The sequence below is a fragment of the Lactuca virosa genome, chromosome 4, assembly GCF_052849685.1.
Source record: "Lactuca virosa cultivar CGN04683 chromosome 4, Lactuca_virosa_CGN04683_v6, whole genome shotgun sequence".
NCBI classification, from domain to species: Eukaryota; Viridiplantae; Streptophyta; class Magnoliopsida; order Asterales; family Asteraceae; genus Lactuca; species Lactuca virosa.
The window spans coordinates 29,305,697-29,315,645 of NC_136429.1; the positions used below are offsets into that span (position 1 = coordinate 29,305,697).

The 9,949-nt window shown below is 36.0% G+C and overlaps 1 protein-coding gene across 1 annotated transcript; it reads left to right on the forward strand.

Moving 5' to 3' along the window:
• Window positions 1-6,974: 6,974 nt before the first annotated feature.
• LOC145103837 (uncharacterized) lies at window positions 6,975-9,361 on the forward strand. The gene is made up of 2 exons (XM_079041105.1): window positions 6,975-8,220; window positions 8,337-9,361. Exons 1-2 carry the CDS (start codon window positions 7,019-7,021, stop codon window positions 9,118-9,120), a joined length of 1,986 nt encoding a protein of 661 aa, XP_078897231.1. The 5' UTR covers window positions 6,975-7,018; the 3' UTR covers window positions 9,121-9,361.
• The last annotated feature ends 588 nt before the right edge of the window (window positions 9,362-9,949 follow it).

A 9,949-nucleotide genomic window follows, 5' to 3' on the forward strand; every position in this document is an offset into this window, starting at 1 on the left:
AGTGTATGCCCCAAGGTTATATATAGTTAAGATTCCATAGACTTAGAGTTTGTGATCTTTGCTCTACTTCCTGTTTCTTGTTTGGTTGTGGTTTTAGAGTAGGATCGCTTATTCGAAGGTCTATTTAATCTCAATTATATACAACTAGTATACACTGCATAATTATAGGAGGACCCAATAAGGATCACCATAAAAACTTTTAATATTCTTTAGACATCCCCATTCTCGCAAGAACAACATAGTTAGATATAACCACTCCACTACATCAGTCAACAGACGAGTCAAAGAAGATCAGAAAGAGATTCATAAGGAGAATTCTGAGAAGGAAACAGACGAGGATCAAAGAAATAGAGAAATCATCAAGGACCTTTATCCTATCAAGAGCAGATGTGAGAATCTCGCTCAAACATTCAGATTCAAACCCTCCATTATGAAGTAATGGGGATCGGGTCAAAACCTGAAGCATGATAGAACAGAGATTCAACATGCCTGAGAAGATCAAGGACACCATATAGATACCAGGAGATAACAAATCATTACCACCAAGAATAGGACAGAGAACATAGGAAACCACTTGTGAGACATGCGAGGTGGTAGAGAACCCGATGCGTCATACTAATAACAAAAATTGATATTACCTAGTGAATTGGTAATTATATTACTCACGCTATGTGATAAGTATATCACATCTTTCTTCATAACTAGTAGCAGTAAAAATCAAGAGAGATACCCCCTCCCAAAACCCATGAAACCAGATCAACATGAGATTTCAACATCTATACTCTATTTTGCTAAAACTTAACGTTGGTACAATACCTATTTTAACTCCCTACCATAAATACATAATAAGGATGTAGGTTGAAACATTAAAAACCGAATAACAAAATGAAAAAGTTGTATTTATAGAGCCCAACTAACCACGATCATAGTTATCTAACCAACTTGTTTTACATCATGTTGCAGAATCATGTCTTCACATGGAAATAACCGGCCAACCAACGAAACACCATTTCTACAGATAGACTCAGCTACTTTTCAAGCTGCGGTCACAACCGCCGTGACAGCCATCATGGCACATCACAATGCAAGTAACGCTAGTAAAAATGGAAATGGTGTCGACATATCAAATCTAAGTAACAACCAAGGAAACCAACGAGTGTCTACCTACAATAATACTCCAACCCACAAACCTAAAAACATGAAACGAAAGTTCTGGAACGAAAAGGGGAGCAGTTCGACTCAAGGGCCTATCAAAAGGCAACAAGAGGATCTGATATTGTAATTCATGTAATGTTTTGAACTCAATGTAAATTATATATTTTATCAATACAATGGTTGTTGTTGCTTTGATTACTATTTTACATTTGTTATGATATTGTACATGACGTCCTCCGCCCCCGAATGTTTCCGCCGTTCAGGTTTGGGGGTGTGACAAGCCCCTTGCTTCAAACTTCTTGAACTCCAAGCCCTTTACTCCAAGAATCTTCTTTCAAGATAAAAAGCACACAAAAATAGAGGGGAAAGCACACTTAGGGTTTCTGAATTCGAGGGAGGCAGTAAGAGAGGTTAGGGGGAATAAGTGATCCTTAAATAGGGTGCAAAACCCCGGAAATAGGGTTTCATCCTCCAGATCCTACTCGTTGAGCCCTTTTTGGACTCGGCGAGTAGGCCACTAAAACACGCAGACCAACCCGCTGCTACTCGACGAGTAGGGCAACCAACTCGTCGAGTAGACCTTGAAATCAAGAAAATTCTTATATAATGTCACACCCCCGAACCAGACGGCAGAAACGTCCGAGGGCTTGCGTGAGTTAAATTGAAATATCATCACAATGAATATACATGAAGCATAACATAAACATAACCATGCATTAATACATTACAATTGACTTTGTTCACATCAAGTACATTGTCTAAATATTACATATCAATAGCATAAATTGTTTGAGAGTCACAAAACATAACATCCAAACACACTTGGAAATTTTCTTCCGCTTATCTGTTACCTGAGAATACAAGTTATTTTGAAAATGGTCAACATATATAATGTTGGTGAGTTCATAAGCAGGTTTGTTATGAAAATGTTTTGTATAGTTTGTAAAACCCAGAATATCCGATATTTTCTGAAACGGCAATTGTTATTACAATAGGTGTGATGATCCATAAGTATATGCGTGAATGATTTCAAAACGTGAAAAAAGTAATATGTTTCTCATAATGAATTCTTGTATTGAAAGTGCAAGTGAATAATGTTGTTTCCCCGGAAAACCTGATGTTTTCCGATAAAATAGTATGTTCGTTTTGTATTATTGTATCGTCACAACGAATGAATATGATTTCCCATGATTACTTAGATGGTATTGGATCTCTATGTGAGTCGTTATAACCATGCATAATAATGACTAGTTTGTCTGTCTTGGCATTCTTGCGAATGCCGGTATTGAAATTAAGATTTTGTCACCCTAGACTGGTCGAGTCTAACTGTAGCGAACAACTTAGGTGTGGGGGAGTCACCCCCGTATAGATCTATACACAAACTCTCGCTCTCCCTCCAGGAGACTTTGATTATAACTACAGACTACGACCGACAATTATTGGTGTCGCCCGTTATTACTTATTAAATCCAAATGAAATTGAATAACCTTGTTTAACGACCTGATTTTTGTTTACTTGAATAGAAGATAAGCCTAACAGACGAAGAGAAGAGGACTACGGGGGCCCACTAATCACGTATGTTATTAAAGGCTGTCGAGTATGCGAAGGACTCGTTCGCCCATCACGCATACGATTTATTTGGACCTTACTAGCAATGCAAATGGGCCACTACGGCCCAATAGCATGTAAAAGCCATTGAGGGTCCATTAGGCATGTAATTGGGTCACCTGAGGCCCAATAAACATGTGTATTTATGTTGGGCCCAAAAATCATGATATTGGGCCACAAAGGCCCAATAACACGAAAGAAGGTATTTGAGTCCAACCATTGAATCGTTTATGTTTTATCGAGTTTAAGTTCGTATTGTTGATATCTTTGTTGTCTACTAAATGTTTATTCACAATGTTTGAAAAGAAATAACTTAACGTTCGAATTATAACGAAGCTTTAGTTATATATATATATATATATATATATATATATATATATATATATATATATATATATATATATATATATTCAAATCATGCATTATAAACTTGATATTTTTAACCCAAACATTTATAATTGTTTATTTGGCCCAAAACATTTAGGTTGATCATTGTGGTCCCTTTTTCTAGAAAAATGACACTTTTAGTCCCTTTTTATGAAAATTTACATTTTTGGTCTTTAAACCATTTTTCTTGACATTTTCCACCCAAACTTTATTTGAATATAAATTTTAGCCCAAAACTATTTCATTTGTCATTTCCAGCCTTTATTTGTAAAAAGTTTACATTTTTGGCCCGAATTCCGTAAGTTTTACAGTTTCGACCCCAAATTCAAAAACTTTGCAATTTTAGTCCAAATTTGGTAATAAACTCATTTTTAACCCCTGAAAAAGTTTATTTACATTTTAGACCCATAGTTTGTTAAATTTTCCAATTCAGCCCCTCAAAACCTCATTTTTTCGCAACTTTGGGCCCAAAACCCATTAGGCCCAATTTTAAGCCTATTAAGCTAAAATTTATGTTTTTGACCCTTGAAAAGTGTTATTTTCATAGAAATCAGCTTTTATACAAATAAACAACTTATAGCCCTCATAAAACCGACAATTTACAATTTATACCCAATCTTTGTTATTTTTGCAAAAATGACACTTGTAAGGTTCTTTTGGTTTTGTTTTTCACTTTTTAAACTTAAGGACCCTTAGATCTATGATGTATGTTGTTTATTATGTTTTTGTTCATGATTCTTTCACCCTTCTTGCTATAGATCTTGAAATATCACAAGTATTACACATTATCACAACCAAAAACTAAGGAAATCACACATAAGATGCAAACACACATAGATCATCACATAGTACTTGTATTCTCCCCCCAAAAACAAGTAAAAACCGAAAAAAGGGGGTATGAACTCACCTTGCTTAGTTGTTCTCGGTTTGAAGAAGAATTGGAAGAGGTTGAGGTGATTCTCGGCCCTAACAAGCTTCTTGAGAGGTCTTTGGGCTTAGATGGGTTCTATGAAGCATGCTCATGAATTTGCATGAGTTAAGATGAGATTTTTGATGAAGTATAGAAGTTAAGCCATGGATTCAAGTAAAGACTTACCAAGAATGATGATATTACTTGAAAAACTCTTTGAAGACACACACCAATGTTCGAAAATTTGGAGAAAAGGGAAGAGTTCTTGAGAGTTTTCTTGTAGGAGTTTGATCAAAATGAAAATGGTGGTGGTGTGTGGTGCTCTCGGCCGTAGCTAAGGAGAGAGGGGGAAAGGAAAGGTGAGGTGATGTGCATGGATACCCTCCATGCAATAGTGAGGTGTCTCATGCACATAATTCACTTTTTTTTTTTGATTTGCATATATATATATATATATATATATATGAATGTGTGTATATATGTATATGTGTATGGGCCGATTCTTATTGGGTTTTAAAAGGGAAGAATGGGTTACCTTGGGCCATTCTTTGGCTTTGCTCGAAAATAAGGGGCCCAAGAATTTATTCTCGGCCCAATATGACCCAATAGAGGTAAAATGATCTATTTTAGACCCATAAGGCCCAAAAGGTTAAGTCTCATGAGAGTGGGTCCAATTAGAGCCCATTTAAGGGTCCTAAGCCCAAAATAGTCAAATTGGAAGCTTATTGGTCCATTAGGCCCAATAAAAAAATTCTAGTCTATAATAGACTTAAACCGGGATTTTTAGGGTTTCCAATCTTTTGTTGACCATTTGAAGTGTTTGTATAGAGTGTTTGATGGAATTTTGTTGTTACATCATGTTTTCAAGTGATGGTTACAATTGTTGCCATTGATAATGCTTACATAAGGATAGAACTTCCTAGCCAAATTTGCTAGTTGTGACATATAAAATCGACACCTGAGCATCGGGGCGTTACAAAGGCAAGCACAGGAGAAGCATGAGAAAAAAAAAGAGAACTAATGACACATCAGTTATTTTTCGGACTACCGATGAAGGTTTGGGGCCTGAAGATCTAGCGGTGCTACAAGCAATGAATGATCAAATTAAGAAGAAATATTTGGGTTAATTAGAATTAGTAGTAAAATGTTATGGTTTTAGGTTTAATTTAAATGTTATTTGGGTTAATTAGGACTTGGAAAAAATGTTATTTTTTGAAATTATGTCTTTTTTTTTATTGTAATCTTAATTTTAGTTTTCAAATATTATGTCTTTTTTTGTTTTTTAAATATTATATTTTATAAAATTGTATTTCTTTTATTAATTTGAAAAAAAAATACAAACAAAAAAAAGTAAAAAAAAAACTCAGAAAAAAATACAAAAAAAAAATATAACATGGAAAAAAGTTGATGTTACATCTTGTTATAACATGAAAACCATTTTCTGACTTGATGTTATAACACATTGGTGATGTGACATGTAAGATGACACAAATTTTATATTATATCTAGTTGTCTACACGCGCTTAAATGTAGTAATATTTCATGTTGCCACACCAACTAATCTTAAAAATTACGCTAATCGATTAAAAAACAAGCAAAGCACTACTCATGATACCTTATTTATTGTAAAAATTGTACATAGATATTTATTTGATCTAACAACATTTATTCACAAATAAAAACTATAAAAACATTTACAAAAAGTTTAAAGCATATTTAAAAGGGATATATACAGTAAAGTCGCAATATTTTCATCGATTTGACAAGAAAATCCTAAACTTTATTTTTTTGACAGTAAAGTCCAAATTACCGGCAGTTTTTTTGACACTTTTATCCTTTTTTCCCGGTTAGCAGGTAATTAGGACTTTTTTGTCAAAAAAATAAAATAAAATTTAGGACTTTCTTGTCAAATCGTCAATTAGGACTTTACTGTAAAAAAAATAAAGTTTAGGACTTTCTTGTCAAATCGTTAAAAATATTGGGACTTTAGTGTATATATAATTTTTTTTTGTTAGAAATTTAATGGTATGATACTCTTTAAGCATAAGAGTTATTAAAACCTTCTCTAATCAGCTAAATCCTATTGAAATCCTTAATGTTTGCTTCTTGTTAAATCGTTTTTTTAATCTCAACAAACCGACAGTGAAAAAAATTGAGATAATCAAGAAAGAAAGAAAGAAAGAACCAGGGTTGTGTTGCTTTTTGCAGTCCCAAAAATAGAGAAATAAGAAACCGAAAAAAACGAAGTTGCCCTTCTTTCCCTTCTCCACATTCACACCCTTTTGACTAGACATGTGTTGTTTGTGTTTGTATAAAGCCAGGGCAATTTTGTTTTTTTCGGTTTCTTATTTCTCCATTTTTGGGAATGTAAAAAGCCAACACAACCCTGATTCTTTCTTGATTATCTCCATTTTTTTCAATGTCGGTTTGTTGAGATTAAAAAAACGATTTAACAATAAGCAAATGTTAATGATTTCAATAGGATCTAGCTGACTACAGAAGGTTTTAATAACTCTTATGCTTAAAGAGTATCATACCATTAAATTTCTAACAAAAAAAAGGATATATACACTAAAGTCCTAATACTTTCAACGATTTGACAAGAAAGTCCTAAACTTTATTTTTTTGACAATAAAGTCTTAAACTTTATTTTTTTGACTAAAAAGTCCTAACTACCGGCTAACCAGAAAAAAGGGTAAAAGTGTCAAAAAATGCCGGTAATTTGGACTTCACTGTCAAAAAAATAAAGTTTAGGACTTTCTTGTCAAATCGATGAAAATATTGAGACTTTAATGTATATATCCCTATGTAAAATTGTAAATTGTCAAAAAGTTTAAGAACAAAAATATATTTGTAAATAGTAAATAAAGTTAAAGTAAAGGTGTATCCAGCTGGAGAACTATAAGAGCATCCACCTTCCAACAAGACCCATTCCTCCCCAAAATTCTGTAAAAAGGAATGGAGCAAACCGCCGCTCCACCACAACCACAGCCTCTCTCCGCCACCACCGCTGCCACAACGGCAACCATCAACACCACTACCACTACTACACACCCGGACTCCGTAGAGACTTCCCCTCGTTCCCGCAACAATGATTGCTGGGCAGAAGAAAATTCGCTATACCCATCTAATAATGGTTCTACGGCTGCGGCGGCGCCGGGTGGTTCTGCTAAGCTCCGGTTGATGTGCAGCTACGGCGGCCACATAGTTCCTCGCCCTCACGACAAGACCTTGTGTTACGTCGGCGGAGATACACGCATCGTTGTCGTAGACCGCCACACTACTCTTTCAGACCTCACTCACCGTCTTGCCAAAACCCTCCTCCGATCCTCTATCTCATCCACGACGGCATCATTTACACTTAAATACCAACTACCTTCTGAAGACCTTGATTCATTGATCTCCGTAACCACCGATGAAGACTTGGAAAACATGATCGACGAATATGAGAGACTGAACTCGTCTACCGACGTTAACAAATCTTCACGGCTCCGATTGTTCTTGTTTCCGTCTAAACCAGAATCCGTTTCCTCCATCGGATCGCTTCTAGAGAGCACCAATAAATCAGAAGATTGGTTCCTTAACGCGCTCAACGGTACATCTTCGATGTTTTCCGATACTTCATCCGTGAATTGCTTGTTAGGTCTTGAAGATGACGTTTCGATCCCGGCGAAGAAGGATGCTAATCACAAAGGTGTGATCGGTAAGCATTTGAGAGGAAATAATTCGGTTCAGGATATTCAATCGGTGCCTGACTCTCCGATGTTGGAAACGTCATCATCGTTCGGGTCAGCCTCGTCATCCCCGTCACTGGCTAACTTGCCGCCGGTTAGAGTAAACGTGGATGATCAACAGAAGGTTGGAGGAGGAATCGAGGAGCAGTTTTCTCATATCAGTGTACATCAACAGCAAATCAAACATCAAGAGGATGTGAGTTTTCTGACTGCGCCGGCACCGGTTCCGGTGGTGATTACCGGCGTGCCGATAGTTTCCAAGGTCGCGATCACCGATAATCCGAATCGTGTGTTATCACAAGATGAGAAATCGGAGCAGGGGTATCAGTTGGCCTATCGCAAGCAACAACAGCAGCAACAACAACAACAATATCAGCATAAACAATCCATAGCTTTTGATTTGCCTTCCCCGGATTCTGTTTCAAGGTATCTCAAAGACCTCCACTTTCTTCTTACTTGTATGCAAATGCATGCTAGATGTTTGCTAAAATGCCAAAGTGTGTTTTTGTTCTGAATAAAGTTTATATCGCCATAAATTGCAGTGATGGCAGTATAACAAATCCCTTATCACGACGAACTCCCCCTGTGGTTTATCAAGATCCAGTTTCACAAGCCCAATTTTCTGCTAATAACAACAACAACAGAGCTTCTGAACACATTCCAAGTAATATTCATGATCAAAACACAAGAATTCAGATTCAAGATTCTGCTTATTTAATCTCAACTCCAACAACACCAACCCAAGGTGATCAACATCAACAGCATCCCCAATTGCACCACCAACCACAGTTCATTCATACCGCTATTCCACCACCACAGTACATCCAGCACCACCCATACCCATCCGGGGCGGTTCCATCTTACTACCAGATGTACCCATCTCATTCCCAGGGCCAACATCATGCTCCTCGCCCACTTGATCAGCATAATTTTGTGTATTATATGCCTCCTCCTAATAATCAAGTCCCACCACCTCCTTCTAGTTTATTCACCGGAGCAAGAACTGTCCAACCTGCAACTAAAACTGAATCTCCGGCAGCCATGTACAGAACAGCAAGCTCAGGGCCAGGTCAACAACAACAACAACGTCAGCTTCAGCATCAGCCTCAATATGTTGGGTACCCTACCCCTGGAGGTAATTTTGGTTATGAGTTTACTGATCCTTCAAAACATGTATACTATGCAACACCTCAATCTGCTTCTCCTTCTGCTTCTGCTGCACAATATCAAACCATGGTCTCAAGTTTGTCTGTTCCTTCTCCTGTTGAAGCTGCCGCTTCTCATCTTCAGACAGATAATAATTTGAGAACAACATCACAGCCTTGAGCCCTTGACAGGTGAAAATTTTGCAGCCAATTGTGTTTTGTTCTATCTTATTCTTATATTTATATTTTATCTTTTTATCTTTTGCATTGGTATTGGTTTGTGGTATGTATTTGTGATTCTTGTTAAAAAACAACAAAAAAAAAAAAAAGCTTGATTTTTTTATTCTTAGTATATGTGTAATGCTATAATATTATATCAGTCGATTGAATTGTTAATATATCAAAGTTTTACCTTACCTTGAGTCCTTGAGTGGGTGGCTATATATATATATATATATATATATATATATATATATATATATATATATATATATATATATATATATATATTCTTGTCTAGCAAGTGGCATGGTATTTGTTCCTATATTCTCAATTCTCAAATGGCATCATCATCATCATCATACAACAACTAACCTGATCTTCATGTAAAGATATTCTTCACATTAATTATTCTTATTATTATTAGCATATAGAGTAGTAGTGCGACTCATTTTGACTTTCTTGAAAGTGGTGCATGAGCCTATAGGCTATATAGTAAAGCAATTGTTTCCCATTCCATTGTGAAAGAATAATGATTGTACTCTTTAACCGAAGGGGTAAAACTTAAAAGAAAACAGTTGGCATTGCAAAAAAGAAGAGCCTGTGTACAAAATGGAAGGCCTAATTAATAATAGAATTACTAGAAGAATGTTTGGTGTAAATGGTTTTGGGTTGTGTTTAGTTGTTTCCCTACCTACAGGTGTTATTGTTCTCGGATCACATGATCACCATGCAAATAATAATTACATAAATAGTGTCATAATGTCATTAATGGCCATTGGCCATTGGTG